The sequence below is a fragment of the Ascidia mentula genome, chromosome 2 (genome assembly GCF_947561715.1).
Source record: "Ascidia mentula chromosome 2, kaAscMent1.1, whole genome shotgun sequence".
Classification (NCBI taxonomy): domain Eukaryota; kingdom Metazoa; phylum Chordata; class Ascidiacea; order Phlebobranchia; family Ascidiidae; genus Ascidia; species Ascidia mentula.
In genome coordinates, this window is record NC_138567.1 from 3,789,521 (window position 1) to 3,816,767 (window position 27,247).

Consider the following 27,247-nt stretch of genomic DNA (forward strand, 5'->3'; position numbering starts at 1 on the left):
TTAGCCCTAGTGGAAAAGTGGAAAGCAGAATATCAAAAGTGGAAAAGTTGTTACCAGAATATTCCGTAGATGATCTCTGCTTACTGACAGCACTTTGGTGCGATTTGTAAATTCTTCTGCCCTTCTGTACAATAGCGTATTTGCAGTGTACTCATCGATTTCGCACTGACAATACAAAGCCCACAGCAGTTGTCTTTTTTTGCTTTATGTCATGCGATCTACATAATAAACTGCTTCTGCAAACCATTGTGTTATCAATGACTGAACAAATACAGCAGAATACTTTACAAAGACCACGACAGTTGTTGCTTACAATCGGTAATACCCGTATATTCTAGATTTGTTTGTGCCTTATATGTTATATGTATAATTTCCGGAAATAGTACAAAGATAGTTAATTTTGAGGAAATGATAAACATGATTTAAAGAAGTAAAGCCCAAATATAAATTAACAATCTATAAATGTACCTTGTAGAGTTCAACGACAGGGTCGCTTTATTATGGTCGGAATCGTAAAAGAGAAAATCAGTGACTGTTCAGTAAAAAGTGATTTTAACTTTCGTTTTGCTCAAACTTCGAAAAACATAGAAATATTAATTTAGCAAAGCTTATTTTATTAGGCATGTGACCCCACAGGAGAAGTTAATCTATTTTCGTCTCAAATAATACTGCCTTCTGTAGCCTATAAAGCACCGGGATTCGAACCTAGGTTACTCGTTACCAAAATACCGTAAATTTTTTTTTCACTCGATAAATGACTCGGCTGATTTTATTATTGTTGCCAAACACTGACCTTAGAAAATTTGGAAATCAATAATGACGTCAGTAAATAACGTCTCCGTACGAATGACACCAATGAATTGCCAACTTACTTCACGTTTCGCCTTAGATATTTTCTGAAACCATTAAGATAAATGTTAAGTCAAATCAAACCAATGTGTATTTTGCCTAAAAAAACAGCTACGCCGATGAACAATACACAAAAGAAACAAAACGGAATGGGTGCCGAAAAAACAATGAAGGTTCTCACGTCAGGCGCCCAAAATTCTATTTATATTCCGAAAAATTTCTAACAGGTCATGGAGCGGAATGTGTGCCTATGTAGGATTTTACAATCAACAATCAACGTGACGGCCCAAACTGATCAACTAACCGCATGCATGTATGTAGGTAGTACTGCCATAATAATACTAATAATTTCTACATTATTACTGCACAAAATAATGCAACACATTTGGAAAAAGATAGGAAGGACACGACATTATTTTGAAACAGTAGCAAAACCAAAAACATATACTTACTTAGTGATGAAGAAATTGTAAATATAAAGTGTAATAACATTAATCCGCAATGTATTGGTATTGTTCCTAAACGAAAACATTTCCAACATAGCCTAAGGCACAGGGGAAAACATTAACAACACTTTCTCCCGCAGACATCGAACAATCGTCTCTGGTGACGCGAACGAGACACTTGTCTCCCCAGGAATTTAACCGAATCGAAACCGAATACTTTTGCTGGCAGTTCTTGCGGCTTCTGTTGGAAGTATTGCAAATTTAATTTCATATGACCTTTCGTGACTAGAAGCACAAAACCCAGACACCCGGATCACAAAACACGACCGTGGCTTGGTCGGAATTCTACAATGGAGGTTGCGGGGTTCTCCACTATGTTATTTACAGTAATAGAATTTTTTCATTCCCGTGCTCGTTTGCAAGGGAAATAAAAAGGGCTGCAATGCGACAGTTGTGTTAGATGTAAGTTTGTTTTCGGCATCAGCAAGGAAACATGTTGAGTCTATGCGTTTTTCTAATTACTGCTCTCGCACATGCTCAAGGTCAAGGTAAGTATATTACTAATGTTCAAAGTTTTAGATGAAATACTGATAGCGTGATTTTAAAACGTTTTTTTGTTTCAAGATGTTGACGAATGCGCGCTTGGAACGCATGCCTGCCACGTTGAAGCTAACTGCACCAACATCATCGGTGGTTACACTTGTAAGTGCAAAGATTGGTTTGTAGGCGACGGTTTCGATTGCAGAGGTAAGTCATCGTTTCTGTAAACTATCTCAACGCATTTTGAATCACTTTAGTTATTGTGAATTAAATAAATCGAAACAACATTTTTAATATTAAAACCTGTCTTCCACGCTCACTTACAGAGTTTAGTTGCAACTTTAATTATTTTTTTTCGTAGTTGGATAACAGTCTTTCTCAGTGGGTGTTGTGTTATTGACTCAACTTTTGTCTGTTAGGTTATTGTAACGACTCTTGTCCTGGTCGCTGCGCCGAAGGATTGAATGGTTACACTTGTTTTTGCCGAATATCTTCAACCACTGTTGGATGTCCTTCCGGTAAGATTAAGTTGTGTAATATATGTTGATGGCATACGATGGCAAAACGGAAATAAAGAATATGATTTTGTTCAAACTACGTTCAACGGGTATCCGTAACGTATAAACACTACGTTATTTCATTGGGATACTCTAAACACACAATAACGTAGTAATTCGTTCAAAATTCGCTCTCACTGCAATTGCCAAATGATAGCGTTGTGTTTATGTACTAAAAAGAACAGCCATAAAAATTTTAAAATAAACGATTCCCAATGAAAATGCAATAACAGCGTATATTTTCAGACCCACCGGTTGTACAAAGCACAAAGGTTTTGTGGAGAACTTGCAACAGTTTGTTTATTGCCTGGGAGGCGAGTAACGCTATTTGGGTCTCACCAACAATATCTGGGACGGTTTATTACCACTCGTACGGCACAAAAGTAGCTGGATTCCTGTATCTGCAACCAGATACGGAATATAACATAACGTTTTCTGTATCTAATAATCTCGTCTCAACCACATCTGTGATTCCTGTAAGAACACGTAAGTTTATTTGATTTTTTTTTCAAAACATACTGATATGAGCGTAATGATGTTTTATTCGTCACACAATTGATTACAAATGATATTTTTTGCACAATAATAAAGATTGTTTGTCATCAGAACGTATACTTTGACCATTATTTTGGGCGACACAAGGTTACAAATATAATAAATATACGTTACACTGAGAACTGGCATTTTATGTTAAGTCCCAGAACCATCTTATCCGACCACGACGCCTCCCACGTCCCCACCATGCACCAACACACCAACAAGCTGCTGTCCTGGCTATGTACGATCTGGTTCCACATGTATTGGTAAGTATCATACTATTTTATCCTCTTCGTACTGTTGACATTACGCAGTGAATAATTTACACATTTTGCTAAAGCGGTTGATGCTTTATTGCGAGAATCGCGAAGAGTCAAAATAGCGCGAGCAACACAAAAACACGAGTATATCAGGCGGCAATACCGCGACACAAGAAAAATACAATAGCACGCTTCGATGCACAGGCGAACACTGCAGTTCGGTCGCCACAATTCACGATAAAAGTGGTGTTAGATAGTTGATGCAAATACACATTGCTCCATATATCAACTTGATAAAATAGAAATTGCTTTTCCCTTAGCTTTGGGCTTGCATTACATTGAATGGTGCTGTCAAGTTGGAGAAACGAGACAAGACTGATGACGGGGTCTTTTTTACTAATAGATTTGGATGAATGCACAAATAACTCAAGTTCGTGCAGCGCAAACGCTCACTGTAACAACACTGAAGGAAACTTCACTTGTACCTGCAACGATTGCTACGTCGGGGATGGATTTACTTGCATAAGTATTCCTACGCCTCAGTTTGTGATGGTTCTGTGCTGAATTAAGTTTCGCTTAGACAAACAATATAGTCCATGTAACTGCTAAGAAATTCATTTGCTGACGCTTCAGTTGCAACTACAATCACACTTTTGATGATTGTAGCAGATACGTGGGTTATATTGCTTCTCTTAAAGTTTTTTAAATTCCTGAGTTATGTTCCTATGTAACACGTTGTCTCACAAAAGGATTTAATGAACATATGAAGGTGAAACATTAAATAGTTTATGATAGATATGTTTGTGTCTTTGAAAATGTTTTTTTGTATTAAGCATATTGAATGACAGGACACTGTGGTGGAGATGGGTGTTGGAATGGAAGAGACTGTTCAACATATTACGGCTTTTCTACGGCTACATATTGTGAGTTCTCCTGTTACTTGCTAGACTTTGCCTTTCTAAAGAGATTCAGAAAACCATTTAAGAATGCAAACACGTTTACATTTTGCAAAAACTGTATTAACTCGATAACACTAAATACTCTATTTTCAATTTTTACTCTATGGAATATATCTGAAACTATTAATTGCGCTCCTGAATTACCATCTTGTTGTTCGTGTGGTTTGAACAATGACAAATTTTACACACATGGGTTGATTTTTTTTAGCGATTCCGCCAACAATTTTAAACCTGAGACTTGTATGGAGATCAACCACAGGCCTAAGTTTTGCCTGGAATCGCACTAGAGTGATTTACAGCAATGCGTTTTTAACGGGTGGAGACGTGTCCTATGCTCAGCATATAGATGGAGAGGCTGGATTTTCGTTTCTCAAACCATCTACGACATATAACTTGACTGTGGTGGTTCATAATCAGATTGGTTCGGCAAAAGCAAGCATTATAGTTCAAACTGGTAGGTTTGTTAAACTCCTGAATTGTAAAAAAAAGCGCAATGCACCAACGATTCCAAAAAATCGTGTTAGGTTTTTTTTAGATGTCACTTTTTTTGTCTAAAATCGTGTTAGGTTATTTAATTTGTCTAAAAATCCTCAAAGCTGCAGAAAAGTAACATCTAAAATGTTTACCAAAAAATCAAAGATTCATCGAAGCATATGTATTTTGTTAGTTATGGCTCAATGTGAAAATTCATATCTAACACGTATATAGAACCTGATGAATCTCCTACTGTTTTACAAACAACGTCCACGATTACTAGCATTGGTTGTGGTCCAGGATTTCGCCTTGAAAACGTACTTTGCGTCGGTAAGTTTTAAATCATTACACAAAAAATATGTCTGTTAGCAGGATTACATTCTGTTTAGATATTGATGAATGCCCGCAGAACTTGCACAACTGCCATCCCGAGGCAGTGTGTACCAACACAGAGGGAAGTTATAAATGTTCATGTAACTTAGGCTTCTTTGGCGATGGGACGATGTGTGTTGGTCAGTAAAAAAATAAATGGTCGCGATTTTCAACAAAAAATAGTTTTTCTCCTCCATTTTCAGGAATATGTCAATCCACTGCTGTTTCGAATTGTGGATACAAAGGGATCTGTGCAAGAACCGAATACGGTGGCCTTTGTCATTGCTATGACAGAAATGAATGTCCAGGTGCACAAAAAATACACAGATAGGTTTAACTTTATTGTATGTCATCTGAACCTTATTTTCACAGGGGACCCGGGTATAACAGTAAGGATTGTTGATCAGGGGTCAGACTTCGTCAGCATTTCTTGGTCCAGAAATGTTCGCGCATATCTCAATTTCATCTATAAAGTCAGTCTGTGGAGGAATGGAACGTTAGTTACAAGTTACAACAATTTACACAACAAACGTTCAGCTTTCGGCAACTTACAACCCAACACACACTACTTGATCACTGTTGCAGGCAGAGGAACAAACGCCACCCACAATATAAGTGTTTACACAGGTAATACTATATCGGAATATAATTTGCAACACATATGGTAACATCCCAATATAAGGAAAGCTCTTCATGTCATATTTTTATCCCATATGCACAATAGTAAGTTATTCAAACTACAATGACAAATTCTTTTCGATGACCACATGCTCTTAGTTGTTGGCAATTGTACAACGGAACACTCTTAACTGTTCCGCACAAAGTATAGAGTAATAGTTAGTTAATAAGTAATGCTGAAACTTCCACAGGAGTAACCACAAGCAGCCCAACAATGAGCACCACAACCAGTCCAACAATGAGCACCACAACCAGCCCAACAATGAGCACCACAACCAGCCCAACAATGCGCACCACAAGCAGCCCAACAATGAGCACCACAAGCAGCCCAACAATGAGCACCACAACCAGCTCAACAATGAGCACCACAACCAGCCCAACAATGAGCACCACAACCAGCTCAACAATGAGCACCACAACCAGCCCAACAATGAGCACCACAACCAGCCCAACAATGAGCACCACAACCAGCCCAACAATGAGCACCACAACCAGCACCACAACCTACCAACCTTCCACCACCGCAACTCCTCAAACCTCCCAGCGACCACCTGAAGACTGCAATGACAATCCCACTGCAAGGTAACTATTTACTTCTGGAAAATCTGAAAGGTGTTGTACAATAAAAATAAGTGTGCATTTTATCTTTGCACTGAACAACCAAATAATTGTTTATCTTCGATTGGTTTCCAATGCTTTGGTTTATATTTTATATTTAATTTATTTTTGTTGCGTTATTTATATATTCTTTATATTTATAATTTATACTGCATAAATTTAAATATACATGATGTATAGATGTGTTTTTCATACATATTTTTTGTATTATGTGTGGTTTATGTAGTTTGTATTTTAAGGGAATACCGAGAAATCTACAAGGAGTGGAAAGCAGAATATCAAAAGTGGAAAAGTTGTCACCAGAATGTTCCGTAGATGATCTCTGCTTACTGACAGCACTTTGGTGCGTTTGCAAATTCTTCTGCGCTTCTGTACAATAGCCTATTTGCAGTGTACTCAACCTTTCTGTGCTTTGCTTCTCGTCGTCTGATGCACGTAATAAAGATGCTTCCACAAAAAACTGCGTTTTCTATAAGAGGTTGTCTAGCGAGCAAGTGATCCCACATGATGGATTAAAACTAGAAAAAAAAGATGCATCAACATTCCAGAAAGACGATGTTTCCTGTTTTTTTTTTAATATATTTTCGCGTCAGAAAGCACTGCCTTCTACATCCCGAATCGGGATTCGAAACCTGGTTACTCTTGACAACAATACCATGACATTTTCTACTCTATATATGACTCTGAGGGCTTAATCTTTGTTGCCAATCACTGACCTCGGAAGATTTGTCTGTTGTTCGCTTTGTCAAGGCGGGTGTCTTTCAAATATAGGCCAATTCTCCATACTGTAAGAGAAATCCTGCCACAGTGTGGAGGCCATGGGTCATTCTGTATGAGTAAATGTTTAGTTTCCTCACGACCCATATTTTAACGTCATCTGCTAATGCTAGGGTCTTGTACAGTAAACTTCGCTTATTTCTGATTTGATTTGGCCGACAAACTCATCCGGATTATTGGAAGCTTCGGATTTTTGCATACTCCGTATACCCGTGTGTATGTTGTTTAGATTTTCTGAAGCTGATTTTTTATTGAAAACCTTCGCAAACAAATACTGTAATCGCAGTTAGAACAATATCTCTAACAGACCAACTTGTTTGTAACTGGCTGATCTTCAAAGAGAACTGTAACACATGATTCCAAACCTTGCCCTAAACGGATAGATGTTATATATATATACGCAGTAACCGACGTCACCAAAGAATCACATCAAGACATGCTGTTGTGGACTTTACCTCACATTCGTTTGTATTAAAACAGGCAATAACGAGAATAACGGCCATCGACAAATGTACGCAAAACCCTTGTCCGGAAATCTGGAAATTATTTGGAAGCTGCTAATGTGTGTTTAAATTGGTGCATTAAAATCGAATTGCTATTGCCATACGACAAACATGATGTAGTAAGTGTAAATAACGTCGCCGTGCAAATGATAGATATCATATGTCAACTTAGTTCACGCTTCACTGCAGTTTTTTTCACCAGCCACCAACGTGGCGGCCCGAACTGATCAATTAACTAACTGTATGTATTCTAACTGTATGTATGCTGTAGCCTATTGCCTTATTAACACTAATAAACACAAGTTATATTTTTCCTCATTTTCCACTTTGTCTGTGCATTAGGTTACTGGTACTCTAACCAAGCTGGATCAAGCCATTGTACTATGGTACACTTTCTTATTATTGCTAGTATTGCAGGATGCCTACCGTATACTATATTTTTTTAACCATTAATTACTACCATACAGTTAAATTTGTTAAGATAAGTTTGTGCGGTAGCCAACCATACAACCCTAATCCAATTAACTCTTACATATATAGCATACACGCGGTTATATTTGGGAGTAAACAGCAATAAAATACATATAATCTCTCGTTCTCAACTTTATGTTAAGTGATTGCTTGCCAATGTTAGCACCGGGAACAATGGGAAACAACCCTGAGATGGTTCAAAATAAAGGAAATATTTGCGTAACAGGAAAGGCACTAACCACAAGGATTGGCCAAAACCTCGATACACAAAAGACAAAGGAGGTTGAGAAAACAGGGAGAAATTTTCGCTTAACTGGAAATATTCCCTACTCCTGTTCGGTTGCGGAGCCTTAAAATCAATACTCACATCGAAAGGGAGAAAGTGTTAAAGTGAAAGAACGACTCGTGAGTGTACGTAGCATGAAGTTAGACTTTTGTTGCATTTGTGTGTTGGCATACAGAAAACATGTTAGGAGTTTTCGCTTTGCTTTTTGCGGTTGTTGCACGTGGTCAAGGACAAGGTAGGTGTATTTTCTAATGTTCAAAACTAAAACTGATTATGCTGACGTGCACAAAGCGCGAATCATTGCATTTTAGTGTTTTTGTAATACTTTTTTTGTCAAGATGTTGACGAGTGCGCGATTGGAACGCATGCTTGTCACCCAGAGGCTCACTGTATAAACACCATCGGTGGTTACATCTGCCAGTGCAAGGATTGGTTTGTAGGCAACGGTTTCTACTGCAGAGGTTGGTTGCCTCACATAATGAAACGTAACGTGAACACTATTGCAACAATGTAGTAACTACGGTATTTTTTAATTCCAGTAAAAGGTTTTGTCGTCTAAGCTATTTGTGTTTATTGGGTGAATGTAAGTCACAGATCTGTGTAGTAAATATTAGGCTTTCTTAGTACTGACTAAACGTTTGCCTGTTAGGTTATTGTAACGACTCTTGTCCCGGTCGGTGCGCTGAAGGATTGAATGGTTACACTTGTTTTTGTGAAAACAGCCCAACTTCCGTGAGATGTCCTGGAGGTAAGTTTAAGTAGTGTCGTTAATGAAGGTATGTATCAATCCTGAATATTAGCATAATACATTAGAATTTTGAACCAAAATAATGAGCATTAAACTGATAAACACAGCAAGTGATATGTTACGAAATATTTTCTATTGATGTTTTGCTCGTACTTTACTTTTCGAAGTTATAGTAAAGGTAATAACCAAAAAAGCTTAAATTTTGTTAATATATCCGGTTATGATCAATTCAAATATTTACAGTTATCGCAATGTATTTATTACTTAAGTTACACTTCAGGACAAGCCGTCATACACAGCATCAAAGTTCTATGGAGAACTAGCAACAGCTTATTTATCGCCTGGGAAGCAAGCAACGCCATCGGAGCCTGGCTTAGTGGTCCCTTGATGAATCATGTCAACTTCTACGGCACAAAAGTAGCTGGATTCCTGTATCTGCAGCCGGATACGGAGTACACTATATCGCTAAATGTGTTCGCTCATTCAGAATTATCAACCACTGTGATTTCTGCAAGTACACGTGGGTTTTCTGTTTTTGTAAAAATTTGTTTTTCAATTTCTGCAGTACGCCGTGATAATCTCAATTCCATAACATTATGTAATTAAGAGTGCACTATTTTGAAATGCTGACGACTTAAAACAAAATTGTTTTTTTCAAATTAAATATTTTTTTAGTTCCAGAACCTTCTTATCCGACAACGGCGCCTCCCACGTCCCCACCATGCACCAACACACCAACAAGCTGCTGTCCTGGATTTGTACGATATAATTCCACATGCATTGGTAGAGATAAGTTGTTCCTTAATTTTTCGTGCAATTGTAATCATTGTTATTGCAAGCATAAACGCTCAAATCGTGTAAAAGCAAGCAATATGGTAAATATAGGAAAAGAGAGGGTGTTGAAGGGGCTTTAACCATTCAAAAGAAACGGGTTTTCATTGTTTGACAAACAAAACTAAGAATTCAGGCACAAGAAGGCAATTGCCCTTGAGAAGATCCATTGATTTATCTAGATCAAATATTTGAATTTAGATTCACAATGCGACGAAAGTAATGCGACACAAAGGGTATCGTTTGGCGTAGTGATGGGAGAATAGGTCGGCGCTGTTCCTTACGGTCGCATGACGTTTCACGTTAAAACTGCATTTCGATTCCTGTCTGCTAGGAGGTCTTGTCGTTTGACTAAAATTAATTTTGTTATTTTCACAGATGTAAATGAATGTGCAAATGGGTCGAATGTATGCGACCTAAACGCTTACTGCACTAACACAGAAGGAAGCTTTACTTGCACCTGCGAACTCTGCTATGTTGGAGACGGATTCAATTGCACACGTATGTAACAACTAAAATTTAAACTAGACTGCTCTTCTGGCATAAACTCTATTTGTTCGACGTTTCGTCGGCCACACAGCTATGCTTGAAAGCCTGACAGCAACAGTAGCACAATGGCTGTCACAACTTGCAGTTGTGTGTTTCGTGAATTTTTACATTTCAATTTGTAGTGCCAAGGCATGAAAGAATGCTGTTTTTGTAAAGGATTACGACCGGTTTCCTTTCTTTGAATGTGTTATTTATTTCCAGAACACTGCGGTGGCGTAGAATGCTGGGATAAAGGAAGTTGTTCAGGATTCTCTGGATTCTCTTGGGCTAACTACTGTGAGAACGATACTACTGTGACGTAGATGAGATTACAATATGTTGTATTCTACTAAGGAAAATATACGCTAACCTCGTGGCATTGCGCGTGTCTTTTAAAAAAGTGGTAATGTTATGCTGTATACCCCAACCATATAGGTACTTAACCATTCTGCAAATAGGAGAAGTTTACAAACATAAGCTACATTTTTAGCGATTCCTCCCACGATTTCGAATCTGAGACTTGTATGGAGATCAACCACAGGCCTAAGTTTTTCCTGGAATCGCACGAGAGTGACTTTCAGCAATGCGTTTTTGACGGGTGGAGACGTGTCCTATGCTCAGCGCATAGATAAACAGGCTGGATTCTCCTTTCTCAAACCATCTACGGCATATAACTTAACGGTGGTGGTTCATAACCAGATTGGTTCGGCAGAAGCCAGTATTATAGTTCAAACTGGTAGGTTTGTTAACTTTGCAAAATGTACAAACCTTGAATATGTTTGCTTTAAACAACAGACCCTGGGGAATCTCCACTAGTTTTACCGACGCCTACGACTACACAAATTGGTTGCGGTCCAGGATATCGCCTTGGCATTTTTCACTGCATCGGTAACTTTTAAATCATTCTACAGAAATATGCCTGTTAGCAGGACTGCATTCTGTTTAGATATTGACGAATGCTCGCAAAACTTACACAACTGCCATCCCGAGGCAGTGTGTACCAACACAGAGGGAAGCTATATGTGTTCGTGTCACTTAGGCTTCTTCGGCGATGGGACAATGTGTGTTGGTGGGAGATGTGTGCATTATATCGTTGCACATTATAACATTAAATGATATTTCTATACACCACATGCAGGTATGTGTGAATCCACTGCCATATCGAAATGTGGAAATGATGGTAACTGTGGAAAAAGCGAATACGGCAGCCTTTGTTATTGTCACGAGTCCAAATGCTTAGGTACACAGTGACTTACACATAAAGTCTGCTTTAGAATTTACCTGTCTTTTTTTCTACAGGGGACCCGGGTATAAAGATAAGAATTGTTGATCAGGGTTTAGACTTTGTGAGCATTACTTGGTCCAGAAATGTTCAAGCGTATCTCAATTTCATCTATGACGTCAGTCTTTGGAGGGAAGGAACGTTAGTTACAAGTTACAGACATCTTCGCAACAAACGTGCAGCTTTCGGCAACTTACAACCCAACACACACTACGTGATCACTGTTGCAGGCAGAGGAACAAACGCCACCCACAACATAACTGTTTACACAGGTAACATTATATCGCAATATAATTTGCAAAACTTATAGCAAAACGTCAAATAAAGTAAAGCTCTTTATGTAAAGTTTGGTGTTCTTCAGACAATAGTACATTAATTAAAACATAAATGATGGCAATTTCATTTTGGCGATTCTAATTTGTCAGTTGTTGCACAACAAAAACCTCTTAACGGTTCTGCATCTAGAAAATAATAATAATTAGTTAGTAAATGATATTAAAACATCCACAGGAGTAACTACAAACAGCCCAACAATGAGCACAACAACCTACCAACCTTCCACCACCGCAACCCATCAAACCTCCCAACCAACAACTCCGCACACCACCCAGCGACCACCTGGGGACTGTATTGACAATCCCACTGCAAGGTAACTATGAAAATCTGGTTGACAGGTGTTGTACATTAAACATAAGTGGGAATTTTCTCTTTGTGCTGAACAAACAAATAATTATTTATCTTCGATTGGTTTCCAATGCTTGTGCTTTTTATTTTTTAATAAAAAATATTTTAAAGGAATACCGAGAAACCTACAAGGAGTGGAAAGCAGAATATCGAAAGTGGAAAAATTGTTACCAGAATGTTCCGTAGATGATCTCGGCTTGCTGACAGCACTTTGGTGCGATTTGTAAATTCTTCTGCGCTTCTGTACAATAGCTTATTTGTAGTATACCAATCGATTTGGCACTAACAATACAAAGCCCACAGTATTTGCTTTTTGTTACTTCGCGTCATAAGATGCACATAATAAACTGCTTCTGCAAAACATTGTGTTTTCTATGAATCAACAAATACAGCAGAATTCTTCACAAAGACAACGACAGTTGTTGCTATCAATCGGTGATACCCGTTAAGTACATTCTAGATTGATTTCTGAATGTTGTGGGAATTATTAGCGGGAATTAGTACAAAGATAGTTAATTTCGAGGAAATGGTAAACACGATTTAAAGGAGTGAAGCCAAAATATTAATTATCAAAATATTAATGTACCTTATAGAGTCCATGCAACGACACGGTCGCTTCACTATGGTCGGAATCGTAAAAAGAGAAAATCAGTGACTGTTCAGTAGAAAGTGATTTCAACTTTCGTTAGGTCCGAAAAACATAGAAATATTAATTTAGAAAAGCATGTTTGTGACCGCACAGGAGAAGTTAATCTATTTTCGCCTTAAATAACACTGTTTTTTTGTATAACGCACTGGAATTCGAACCCTCGTCATTCGTGACCAAAATACCGTCAATGTTTCCACTCGATGTGACTCGGGTGATTTTATCATTGTTGCCAATCAGTGACCTTGGAAAATTTGCCTGGCGTTCGATTTGGCTACGAATAATGACGTCAGCAAATAACGACCCCGTACGAACGACATCGATAAATTGTCAACTTACTTCGCGCTTCGCCCTAGTTACCAAGATAAAAATATCCTTGGAAGCAGTTCATGGTAACGTTCATATTTTGTTATTTATGGCCTAATGTGAAAAGTAATGCCTAACACGTATATAAAACCTGCTGAATCTCCCACTGTCTTACCATCGACCACTACTACAAGCATCGGTTGTGGTCCAGGATTTCGCCTCAAAAACTCATTTTGCATCGGTAAGTTGTGAATCATCCTGCAAAAGTGTCAGCACAGGCCTGGAAATGTGTTGTTTAGATATCGACGAATGCTCACAGAACTTGCACAACTGCCATCCCGAGGCAGTGTGTACCAACACAGAGGGAACCTATAAGTGTTCGTGTAACTTAGACTCCTTCGGCGATGGGACGATGTGTATTGGTCGGTAAAATATGATATAAACTGCTGCGATTTTCAACAAAGCCAGTTTCTCTACCATTTTCAGGAATCTGTCCATCCACTGGTATTACGTATTGTGGATACAAAGGGATCTGTGGCCATACCGAATACGGCAGTCTTTGTTATTGCCTTTACCGCAACGGATGCACAAGTGTACAATTATGCAGACCTTGTCAAATTTACTGTATGTCACCTTAACTTTGTTTTCACAGGGGACCCGGGTATAACGATAAGTGACCACCTGTGGGCTGTATTGACAATCCCACTGTAAGGTAACTATGTACTTTCTGGAAAATGTGGTTGACAGGTGTTGTACATTAAAAATAACTTGGAATTTTCTCTTTGCACTGAACAACCAAATAATTGTTTATCTTCGATTGGTTTTCAATGCTTGTTTTTTATATATATTGAAATATATATGATGTATGGATTTGGTTTCGTTTCATATTTTTTTATTATGTGTGGTTTATGTAGTTTGTATTTTAAGGGAATACCGAGAAACCTACAAGGAGTGGAAAACAGAATATCAAAAGTGGAACTGCTTCCACAAAAAACTGTGCTCTCTGTAAATAAGAGGTTGTTTAGCGGGCAAGTGATCCCACATGATAGGTTAAAACTAGAAAAGAGGCTGCAACAACATTCCAGAAGAAATTGTTTCCAGTTATTTTTATAGATTTTCGCGTCAGAACGCACTTCCCTTTACATCCCGCGTTGGGATTCGAAACCGGGTTACTCTTGGCAACAATACCAATGAGGGTTTCTACGCGATATGGCTCGGGCGGCTTAATCTTTGTTGCCAAGCACCGTCCTTGGAAGCTTTGCTTGTGGTTCCCTTTGGCTAGGCGGGTGTATTTCAAATAGAGGTCAATTCTCCATACTGTTGTTGAAATCCTACCTAAGTGTAGAGGCCATTTGTCGTTCTGTTTGAGTAGAGGCTTAGTGTCCTCACGGCCCATATTTTAACATCCTCTGCTAATGCTAGGGTCTTGTACAGTAAACTTTGCTTATTTCTGATTTGATTTGGCCGACAAACTCATCCGGATTATTAGAAGCTTCGGATTTTTGCATACTCCGTATACACGCGTGTATGTTGTTTAGATCTTCTGAAACTGATTCTCTTTTGAACAGCGTCGCAGACAAATATTGTAAGCGTAGGTATATTATCGCGCAAAAGACCTTCATAAAATATGTTGAAATGGCGCAAAACTGAACTGGCAGATGAACTGGCTGAGATTTCGCTCACGAACTGAACAGCAAATGCCAGCAGTGAATTTAACTGAATCTAACGAAAAACGCGAAGCGAAGTTTTGCTACTAATTGCGCTTCATCAATGATACAAATCTAGCAAAATCAAACCGTTTTAAAGCACAATCAAATTGGCACGAATATCGATAAAACCACAGGGTTATCAAGGAAGACAGTCATTTAATGGTGAATATCCCAAAAAATTCACCGTTGGTCGTAGGATCGCAGGCGCAGTCGCTGCAAGGTAACTGGTTGCAACAACTAAAGGCTTTTACATTTACAAGCAAATTTTCCATAATTTGAATTTTTTTTTTCCATTTATACAAGCAACGTTGCGGCCAACTACATGCGCAGTTGGCCTGTTATATGTACGGAATAATACACTGTATATTTGGAGTCAACAACATATAGTGTATCTTAAAGTATGTGCGGAAATCCGTGATTTAAGTGGAATTTGCGATTAAGACGCACTAGGGATTTGTTGTTAAATTTCCTTGCACCCCAAGCAGAATTGATGCTCTCACTCAACCGAAATATAGCGCCAGTACCTGATAGCATGGTTTGCTGGCATAGGTAATGTTAATTCTCGGTATGATTGCTCCAAAAATTGACGCCAGCGTGTTTTCTTGTTGTTGCACTCGATATGCTATTGTGTAAAGCATGTGGAAACAGGTAAAAAATAGGCACCAGTGCTTTGCTGCAGTAAGGCTAAGGATCGTTAACCAATGCAGGAAGGTTCAGTCAGTATTTTTTTATGTTTGTCATCACTTGCAAGAAAACTTTTAGGTTGAAGTAGATTTGTTGCTCCCGCTGGTGCAAAACTAACATATGAAGCTACTTGTCACAATAGCATGTGTCATTATCCTTGCAAGTTTGGTTCAAGGTGCGATTACAGTGAAAAATAAATCATTCAACACAAAATATGTGCAAAAAATGCTTTTTAAAACCCAATAAGTTTCACCTTAGGATTCAATACAGTTCATGGTCAATGACCAAAAACGTTTGTCATACTTTAGACCGCAAGAAAACGTTTATGTCTCTATAACTTGCAATATTTTTGTTGCAGGCACAAACCAACAATGCGAAGAACGAGATTGTGATATTTTGTGTCATGGTAATTTATGCATGGTTGGTCATACTATTCTGAAAAATTAGTTGTCTTGTGTTTTTAGTTTGTGAACACTCGTCTCTAGAGATAACATGTCTCAATGGTACTAGAATCAAAATAAATTCTGGTTTCTACGGACGGAAACGTCCATCCTCAGAGTAAGTGTAATGTAAGTTAATCAGATAAATTTTGATTTTGTTAGTTCAGGCAACAATGACCATTTACTTGTGATTCCTGCAATAACGTGTTTTCAAGATAACCAGATGACAAAAATCGAACAGTATTCACCTCGCAATAACTTGTATAATAGTCTGTAGCTGTAAGAACCAATGCGTTTCCTCTGGTTCTATTCCAGGGTTTGTAATTCAACATTTCCTGATGAAGACACAAACTGCGAACAACCAGGATCTGGGGAAAAACTGAAAACAATTTGTGACAACAAAACACAATGTACTCTGTCGGAAAGTGACTTTCTTCTTGACAACGATCCTTGTGAAGGAACCACTAATTATATCGAAGTTAATTATACTTGCGCTAGAAATACAAGTAAGTTTAGTTTAAAGCATTGCTAACTAATAATATAAAAATTTGTAATTAAAAAATTGCCCATAATATAGTTTGTTCATCAAGACTTTCTGCAACCTCTGACGTTTTTACTTGAGATGATAAACAATAACTGGCTTCACTTCATTAAAAACCCAAATATATTGCATTCCACTCAAAATCTTTTGTTTTCTTTGCAACTGTTTCTAGATATCGGCGACACGAGTGACACCTGCTGGCAAAATGGAAACAAACATCGCTGCATCGGTGAGCACAGAAATTGGATTAATGTTATGGTATACTTTAAATTAATAAAAATCGCACTGTTGCTAATCATCTGCCTCTCTTTGTGTGTAATTTTGGACTGTACAAATTGAAATTTGATGCTCATTATACTCCATGTATCATTGGCAGTATAATTATCAAAAAAAGAGTTTTAAATGTTTCCAACATTATTGTTTTTGTACTAAATTTTGTACTGGTACTCAAGAAGTTTACAAAAAGGCTTTGTTACGATCAGTTTGTCAAGGCAGTGAAGAAACACTTGACTGTTCAGAGGATGAGGTTATTAAGGTGGAATCTGCTTTCTACGGGAGGAAGGAACCCTACACAGTGTACGTAAAACATTTTCCGGCATTTACACCCCGTGCAGACTCGTTCTTTTTAGGGTCGTGAAGTCGTGGGATCGTTAGAGTAAAAGAATGGAAAGTATTTAAATAACTTCGCAAATATATTAACATAGCCTATCCAGTGCAGAACAGTTCCAGACAAAAACAAATTACTCTAGCAATGTAAACACATTCCTAATAAATAAGATGTTGTTAATAAAAGGATAAGTTGGCACTTAAATTTTAGTGTTGCAAGCAATACAAAAACCCTTTCATTTGTAGATACTGCTCCGAAAGGAAGTGCCGACAATTCATGGAAGATACGAATTGTGACGCAAAACACTCATATAAGAAAATCAAATCAATTTGTCAACACAAATCATCATGCAAACTGAGATCATTCAATAGAATATTTGGCAACCCTTGTGCACACACTAAGAAGTATATAGATGTGAAGTACAAATGCAAACCATGCAAAGGTAACAAATCAAGACAGTAAATGTTGCACATTCAACACATTTATCAGACTAAAATTAGAATCCGCCTGCACCAAGTAAAAACAGATATCCTGCAAAGCATAAATATGCATTCGTTATTTAATAGCAACGTTTCCCAGTACTGAAACCCGAGCTTAGGCCTACACAAATTTATTTTTAGAAACATATTAAGTTTTTTGTGAAATTATTTTGACTTTGCAGTTTTAAGATTTCAAACTTTGCTGTTGTTGAGGGGTTAAAGATGACAAACGTTTTGTTGTTTTTGTGCTACGTCTTTTTTTTAGATTCATTATGCCGAAAGAAAAAACAACTGGTACAATTAGAAGACCAACATCTAGACGTACTCCGAGATTTAAAGCAAACCAATTCTTCCTACGAGTCAGAATCAACTATGGCTAAGGCTTTTCGAGTTGAAGATGTGTTGGCTGGAATCAAAATACCGTTCCTCCGATTCGATTCCGTAGAAGTAAATCTACACAAACTCTTAAACCAAACCGACTTTGCCATCGCATTTACTCTACTAAATGTAAGCTTGGAAGAAAAGAAAATTTTTATCAACGAATCATCCCTTATAACGACCGCAAATTTCACCGAGGTCTTCGCCCTCCATGATCTTCCGTTGCTCGCCATCACAGTAAGTGACTTGGACACAGGACTTGTCACACAGGCTGGAATAAACTTCTCCATGGCATTCCCGAGCAACTTGAGTTTTCAATCAGAGATCATGTCTAAGTTTAATGAAATATCAAACGCCAGCCAAGTTTCGTTTCACAAGTTTGAGTGGATTTGTGCTTTTATCGATTTTGATACTCAGAGCTTTTCAAACGAAGGTTGCCAGAAAACAGCGACTTTAAACGATTCGAGGTTGACGTGTTCGTGTAATCATACAACAATCTTCAGCATCCTCCTCGCTGTTGATGCTGTTTACCTACCACCACATGTTAAGGTCAGAAAATTTTAATTTGTCACAAACACATTTCGGTAAACAGTTCCGAATGTTCAACTGAAGATTAATTTGGAAAGGTTGTGTGTATTAAGGATGGTTTTCGCTACGATATTCTTATCATGTGCAAGCACAATGCAAAATCCATCAAAATTGATTCTACATTGTAAACCATCACGAAAACTTCCATAGATTTTTTACATGCATTTTACAGATAATGTCGTACATCACTGGAGGAATATCGTCCTTCTTCCTCATCATCACCATCATTACGATCTTCAAAGTCCGCAAGAAAGTTTTCAACGACCGCACTTTCATCCAAATCAACCTGGCGCTCGCCCTTCTTCTCTTCCATGCATTTAATCTGACTCACGAAGCCGCAGTGTTGAACGCACAGCTGTGTGAGGTGCTGGCTGTATGCTTGCATTACTTCCTGCTGTCTTCAGGTGAAATTATGACGTAAACGTATGCTGTCTTTCTCGTCTGAACAGTCTATAGCGTTAGACCAAGCAGTTGATTCAAATATACTTAGGATTCTTTTCTAATTTATCAGTACATATATTAAATGCATTGTTCAATTTGGCATGGACTTATTTTCCTCCACATAATTTCTACAATAAGCAAAGTGGAGCCAATAATATGAATTGTGTATAAGCTGCAGACACCTTTTAGGTCGAAACAGTGGCCATCTGTCTGCAGCTTATACACAATTTCCACAATGTTCAATAACAACCCATTTTCACAGTGTTCTGGATGTTGGTGGAAGGCCTGACACTTGCTATGAAAACATCAAGCAAGGCCCTTCAATTTTCCGCCATCAAGAGTTTTCAAATCAACGTAGGAAGATTGGTGGTCGGTTGGGGAATTCCCGTTATCATCGTGGCTGTCACAGCTCTCCTAGGTTTCATATTTTTGCCTCCTTACCTCACACCGAGTGTTGTCTACCAAGCAGGCTTTCAAACGGCAAAGTACGAGTACACACGTCGCTGCTTCCTCAACCATCAATCACATCTCTTCTACTGGACGGTGATTGGTCCGATTTGCTTTTGTGCCGCAGTCAACTTGTTGGTCTTGATCCACGTGGCTATCTTCAGTCTCCGTCTAAGGTGCAGGAAACCACGACCTGCGCATCGAATGTCAAACGCTGAGATCCTGAAGCGTATGATGCTACCAGAGGTGGCTCACGTGGCAAAGATGATGCTTCTGTTGATCCCAGTCACAGGAATTCCTTTAGTGATTGGAATGTTCATAGGTAATTATTAAATTTTGGATCATTTTCGATTTTCATGAGATTTTACCACTAACGAATTCCAAATTTCTACTTCTAGATTTGAGAACTGTGAATATCGAAAACCAACATTTTGCTTTACAGGTATTGGGTCAACTGAAAGCAACGTGTTTTTCATGTACACCAACTTGGCAGTGAATGGGTTGCAAGGATTCTTTATATTTCTCGTATATTGCGTTATGTCGGTGGAAGTAAGAGAAGCAGTTGGAACAACTTTTTCCAGCATTCAGTTCAGCATCCACTAAAACAAACACTTCATTGAAACTTACAAAGGAAACTCTTAGATTTTTCTATTACTGTATCCTCAACAGACAGAAAACAGAAACCGCTTAATAATTCCCATTTGCAAAGTCATATTAATAACAGCACAAGTATCTTGATGATGTGTCCAAACACTTCACTTTTTCCAAATATTGTATGCTTATCAGCTTTCAGAAAACGAATGTTTTTTTGTAGCCCATACCTTGCTTATACTCTTCTTTACCACACCGGGATTTGAACACGGGATATCCTGGCCACGAATCTTATGCAACTATTGGGTTCTTGTAGCTCTCGTACACGAGTAGTGTCCAAACCACTTAAAGTGTAAATCACTAAATAATGGAATTTAGTTTAGTAAAATTTTACAATCTTTAATAATTGTAAAATTTTACTACATAAGTCATTGAAAAATAAGTGATTTATGCAAAAGTGTGATTCAATGTAAAAAGCCATGCTAAATTTTCACTTCCTATTTTACCAGATTTGTTTTTTATTTATTTTTGTGCCTGTGTATGTAATAAATTCAATCGCCTTAATTTCATTTGTATCGCAGTTGTTCATACTGCGCTTGGTTTATCTTTGCCGTGTGAATTTTTGACTTGATTTGCACATGAGAAGTTTCTTTCGAAATTTTTGACAAATAAACGGAGACAGGTTTTCTTTTGACAAATTACTTGATGTGGCAAGTTGCTCACGTGATGCTCTTTGGTTTCGTGCCTATAAGTTTAAAAATTAATCGGAACAATAAAAGTTCGGATGTTTTCATATTTGCGTCGTGATTTTAGTTTTATTGGATCAGGATTATAGGCAGATTTGAACGGAGATTTTGCACAAACGATGTTATCATGACAATAGTTCGTTTTTTTGTAGTGATGGTGCTTGGAATGTCGACGTCATGGCGTTTCGTGACTTCTTTATCAAGTACTTCTAAGTACATCTTTAGATGAAAATAGATGGATTCCTACCGTTACTTCCATGACATTATAGATCAAAACGGCACCAGTTCTGTAATAACGGATAGAGTAATGACTGGTATTAATGGGTAGCGATGCTAATGATGCAGTAATAATCGTAACGTCTGCTAAAATATTTTTTATAACAGTTGTTAGGGGTTTGTTGTTAGTCTTTTTAAGATTATTATTTGTTTTTGTGATTAAAATCCTGAAGACAGAATATTTGTTATTGATTAACACAGGTGTTAAATTCCCCTACATCCCAAGCACAATCGGTTTAAACAACACGAATATCATCTACCAACGAAGGCAGTACCTGATAACATGTTTTGTTTCCATGGGTGGTGTTTATTCTCGGTAGGATTATTCCAAACTTTGACGTAACAGGTTGATCACGGTTGCGTTACATGGCAAAAAAACAGGAAATAGTGTTTTGATTTGTTTTTTATCTTCATAACATATATTAAAATAATGTAGGCTACTTACAGCAGTAGCTCAAACGCGAAAATGAACTGGCAGAAGATAAACCTTTTCAACAAACCAAGGACGTGGAGATTTCGCTAAAAAGATACTGCTGGTCATTAATGATACAAATCCAGTAAACTTGAACGATTTTTAAGCACAATCAAATTAACACGAGTATCGATAAAACAACAGGGTTATCGAGGAAGACACTTATTTGTGAATATCCCATAAAAATTCACTGTCTTGCATAGGATCGCAGGCGCAGTGCCGCTGGAAGGTAATTGGTTGCAACAACTATAAATGCTTTTACTTTTTCAAGCACAATTTTCCATCATAATAATGTATTAAAATCCCAACACAGCGATCTGTAGACAGCTCAGATCGATTTATTGAGAGAAAAATATATTTCGCCTAAAACGGCATCATCAGTTTCTCCATTTACCAAAAATGGCCTTTGGTTTTTTGATCCAGTTTTGATTTACTAATCACATTGACAATTTTTTCATCATTTTCAATTTAAAGTTTGTTTGTTTATTTCCATTTATACAAGCAATGTTGCGACCAAGTACATACGTAGTTAGCCTGTTACATATACGAAACATACACAGTATATTCAACAACGTAGTGTATCTTCAAGTATGTGTGGAAATCCATGATTTAAGTGGAATTTGCGACTAAAACGTACTAGGGTTTTGTTGTTAAATTTTCTTGCATCCCAAGCAGAATCGATGCTCTCACTCAAACGAAATATAGCGCCAGTACCAGATAACATGGTTTGCATAGGTAATGTTAATTCTCGGTATGATTGCTCCAAAAATTGACGTCAGCGTGTTTTCGTGTTGTTGAAATCGATATGCTATTGTGTCAAGCATTTGGAAACAGGTAAAAAATAGGCACCAGTGCTTTGCTGCAGTAAGGCGAAGGATCGATAACCAATGCAGGAAGGTTCAGTCAGTATTTTTTATCATTGTCATCACTTGCAAGGAAACTTTTAGGTTGAAGTAGATTTGTTGCCCTCGCTGATGCAAAATCAACATATGAAGCTACTTGTCACAATAACATGTGTCATTATCCTTGCAAGTTTGGTTCAAGGTGCGATTACGATGATGTAAATTATTCAACACAAAAATGTGTGCAAAAAATGACTTTTTCAAATCCAATAAGTTCGACCTTTAGGATTCAACGCAGTTCATGTTCAAGGACTAATAAACTGTAAAAACGTTTGTCATAGCTTGGACTGCAAGAAAACGTTTTTGTCTCTATAACTTAACTGCAGTATGCATTTTTTTATGTATGAATTCTTGTTCTATTTAACATTCAAATAATCACTAAAAGTGACACTTGCAATATTTTTGTTGCAGTGTATGCAGGCACAAACCAACAATGCAGAGAACGAGATTGTGACCGTTTGTGTCGTGGTAATTTATGCATGGTTGGTCATGCAATTCTTAAATGTTAAATTTTTGTGTTTTTAGTTTGTACAAACTCGTCTCTACAGATAACATGTCCCAGTGATACCAGAATCAAAGTAAATTCTGGTTTCTACGGACGGAAACGTCCATACTCAAAGTAAGTGTAATTTAATTTAGTCAGATAAATTTTGATTTTGAAACATTTTTTCAACAAAACCAGATGACAAAAGTCGAACAGTATTCACCTCGCAACAACTTGTATAATTGTCTGTAGCTGTAAGAACCAATGCGTTTCCTCTGGTTTTATTTCAGGGTTTGTAATTCAACATCCCTTTATAAAGACAAAAACTGCGAACAACAAGGATCTGAGCAAAAACTGAAAACACTTTGTAACAACAGAACACAATGTACTCTGTCGGAAAGTGACTTTCTTTCTGACAACGGTCCTTGTGAAGGAACCGCTAAATATATCGAAGTTGATTATACTTGCGCTAGAAATACAAGTATGATTAATTTGAAAACATTGCTTACTAATAATATAAAAATTTATAATTAAAAAAATTCCACTTAATATAGTTTGTTCATCATGACTTTCTGCAAACTTTGACCTTCTTACTTGAGATGATAAACAATAACTGGCTTTAAGTCACTTCATACTTTCAAAATTCTAATATATTGCATTACACTCAAAATATTTTGTTTGCTTTGAAATTGTTTCTAGATATCGGTGACACGAATGACACCTGCTGGCGAAATGGAACCAAACGTCACTGCATCAGTGAGGGCATATTATAGGGTGTATTGCTTGGCTTACTCGATAGGCACAGTACTATGTCAATGCACAGAAACTGAATTATTATTATTGTATACTTTTTAATAAATTCGCACTGACACTAATCGTCTGCCATTCTTTGTGAGTAATTTTGGACTGTGTACATTGAAATTTGATGCTCATTTTACTGCATGTATCATTGTCAGTTCCATTAACGAAAAAGGAGTTTTAAATGTTTCTATCATTATTGTTTTTGTGCTAATTTTTTTGTACTTGTACTTAAAGAAGTTTACAAAAAGGCTTTGTTACGATCAGTTTGTCAAGGCAGCAAAGAAATGCTTCTCTGTTCAGAGGATAAGGTTATTGAGGTGGAATCTGCTTTCTACGGAAGGAAGAAACCCTACACAGTGTACGTAAAACAGTGTCCTGCATTTAGACCCGGTGCAGATTCCTTCTTTTTAGGGTCGTGGAATCGTTAGAGTAAAATAATGGAAAGTATTTAAATAACTGCACAAATGTATCAACATAGCAAATACTCTAGCAATGTAAACACAGACTTAATGACTTAGATGTTGTTAATTAATGGTTTAGTTGGCACCTACATTTTAGCGTCACAAACAACACAAAAACTCTTTCTTTTTGTAGATATTGCTCCGAAAGGAAGTGCCAGCGATCAAAGGAAAATATGAATTGCAACGCGAATCACTCATTTAAAAAAATCAAGGCATTTTGTCATCACAGGTCATCATGCAAACTGAGAGCATTCAATAGAATATTTGGCAACCCTTGTAAACACACTCATAAGTATATTGATGTGAAGTTCAAATGCAAACCATGCGAAGGTAGCAAACCAAGAAAGCAAATGTTGCGCAATTAACACATTTATCAGACTAAAATTAGAATCCGCCTGCACCAAGTAAAAACAGATATCCTGCAAAGCATAAACATGCTTTCGTTATTAATAGCAACATTTCCCAGTACTGAAACCCGAGCTTAGGCGCACACAAGTTTATTGTTAGAAACATCTTCAGTTTTTTCTTAAATGTTTTGACTTTGCAGTTTTAGGATTTTAAACTTTGCTGTTGTTGAAGGTTTTATTGTGACAAACGTTCTGTTGTTTTTGTGCTACGTCTTTTTTTTAGATTCATCATGCCGAAAGAAAAAACAACTGGTACAATTAGAAGACAAACATCTAGACCTACTCCGAGATTTAAAGCAAACCAATTCTTCCTACGAGTCAGAATCAACTATGGCTAAGGCTTTTCGAGTTGCAGAAGTGTTGGCTGGAAACGCAAAACCGTTCCTCCGATTCGATTCCGTGGAAGTAAAACTACACAAACTCTTAAACCAAACCGACTTTGCCATCGCATTAACTCTACTAAATGTAAGCTTGGAGGAAAAGAAAATTTTTATCAACGAATCATCTGTAAAAACGACCGCAAATTTCACCGAGGTCTTCGCCCTCAATGATCTTCCGTTGCTCGCCATCACAGTAAGTGACTTGGACACAGGACTTGTAACACAGGCTGGGGTGAACTTCTCCATGGCATTCCCGAGCAACCTGAGTTTTCAATCAGAGATCATGTCTAAGTTTAATGAAATATCAAACGACAGCCAAGTTTCGTTTCAAATATTTGAGTGGATTTGTGCTTTTATCGATTTTGAAACGCAGAGCTTTTCAAACAAAGGTTGCCAGAAAACAGCGACATTAAACGATTCGAGGTTGACTTGTTCGTGTAATCATACAACAATCTTCAGCATCCTCCTCGCAGTTGATGCTGTTTACCTCCCACCGCATGTTAAGGTCAGAAAATTTTAAATTGACACAAACACATTTCGGTAAACAATTCCGAATGTTCAACTGAAGGTTAATTTGGAAAGGTTGTTTGTATTAAGGATATTTTCACTACGATATTCTTATCATGTGCAAGCACAATGCAAAATCCATCAAAATTGATTCTACATTGTAAACCATCACGTAAACTTCTATAGATTGTTTACATGCATTTTACAGATAATGTCGTACATCACTGGAGGAATATCGTCCCTCTTTCTTATTATCACCATCATTACGATCTTCAAAGTCCGCAAGAAAGTTTTCAACGACCGCACTTTCATCCAAATCAACCTGGCGCTCGCCCTTCTTCTCTTCCATGCATTTAATCTGACTCACGAAGCCGCAGTGTTGAACCCACAGCTGTGTGAGGTGCTGGCTGTATGCTTGCATTACTTCCTGCTGGCTTCAGGTGAAATTATGACGTAAACGTATGCTGTCTTTCTCGTCTGAACAGTCTATAGCGTTAGACCAATCAGTTGATTCAAATATACTTAGGATTCAATTGTAATTTATCTGTACATATATTAAATGTAGTGTTCAATTTGGCATGGGCTTATTTTCTTCCACACAATTTTCACAATGTTCAATAACAACCCATTTTGACAGTGTTCTGGATGTTGGTGGAAGGCCTGACACTTGCTATGAAAACATCAAGCAAGGCCCTTCAATTTTCCGCCATCAAGAGTTTCCAAATCAACGTGGGAAGATTGGTGGTCGGTTGGGGAATTCCCGTTATCATCGTGACCGTCACAGCTCTCCTAGTTTTCATATTTTTGCCTCCTTACCTCACACCGAGTGTTGTCTACCAAGCAGGCTTTCAAACGGCAAAGTACGAGTACACACGTCGCTGCTTCCTCAACCATCAGTCACATCTCTTCTACTGGACGGTGATTGGTCCGATTTGCTTCTGTGCCGCAGTCAACTTGTTGGTCTTGATCCACGTGGCAGTATTCAGTCTCCGTCTAAGGTGCAGGAAACCACGACCTGCGCATCGAATGTCAAACGCCGAGGTCCTGAAGCGTATGATGCTACCAGAGGTGGCTCACGTGGCAAAGATGATGCTTCTGTTGATCCCAGTCACAGGAATTCCTTTAGAGATTGGAATTTTCGTAGGTAATTATTTAATGATGGATCATTTTCGATTTACATAAGATTTTACCACTAACGAATTCCGAATTTCTACTTCTAGATTTGAAGAACTGTGAATATTGAAAACCAACATTTTGCTTTACAGGTATTGGGTCAACTGAAAGCAACGTGTTTTTCATGTACACCAACTTGGCAGTGAATGGGTTGCAAGGATTCTTTATATTTCTCGTATATTGCGTTATGTCGGTGGAAGTAAGAGAAGCAGTTGGAACAACTTTTTCCAGCATTCAGTTCAGCATCCACTAAAACAAACACTTCATTGAAACTTACAAAGGAAACTCTTTGATTTTTCTTTTGCTGTATCCTCAACAGACAGAAAACAGAAACCGCTTAGTAATTCCCATTTGCAACGTCATATTAATAACAGCACAAGT

At 37.7% G+C, this 27,247-nt stretch overlaps 2 protein-coding genes across 2 annotated transcripts; both read left to right on the plus strand.

The window, feature by feature from the left end:
- Positions 1–1,784: 1,784 nt before the first annotated feature.
- Positions 1,785–4,963, plus strand: LOC145889916 (uncharacterized). Its single transcript, XM_082980965.1, has 9 exons — positions 1,785–1,843; positions 1,920–2,042; positions 2,255–2,353; positions 2,639–2,878; positions 3,088–3,195; positions 3,593–3,715; positions 4,038–4,112; positions 4,357–4,602; positions 4,857–4,963. The coding sequence occupies exons 1-9, from the start codon at positions 1,789–1,791 to the stop codon at positions 4,961–4,963; spliced, it is 1,176 nt and encodes a 391-aa protein (XP_082837091.1). The 5' UTR covers positions 1,785–1,788.
- A 17,777-nt stretch (positions 4,964–22,740) lies between these two features.
- LOC145889917 (uncharacterized) lies at positions 22,741–27,119 on the plus strand. The gene is made up of 10 exons (XM_082980966.1): positions 22,741–22,795; positions 23,065–23,121; positions 23,179–23,272; positions 23,428–23,618; positions 24,173–24,296; positions 24,533–24,729; positions 25,030–25,691; positions 25,902–26,133; positions 26,331–26,837; positions 26,959–27,119. The coding sequence occupies exons 1-10, from the start codon at positions 22,741–22,743 to the stop codon at positions 27,117–27,119; spliced, it is 2,280 nt and encodes a 759-aa protein (XP_082837092.1).
- Positions 27,120–27,247: the final 128 nt, after the last annotated feature.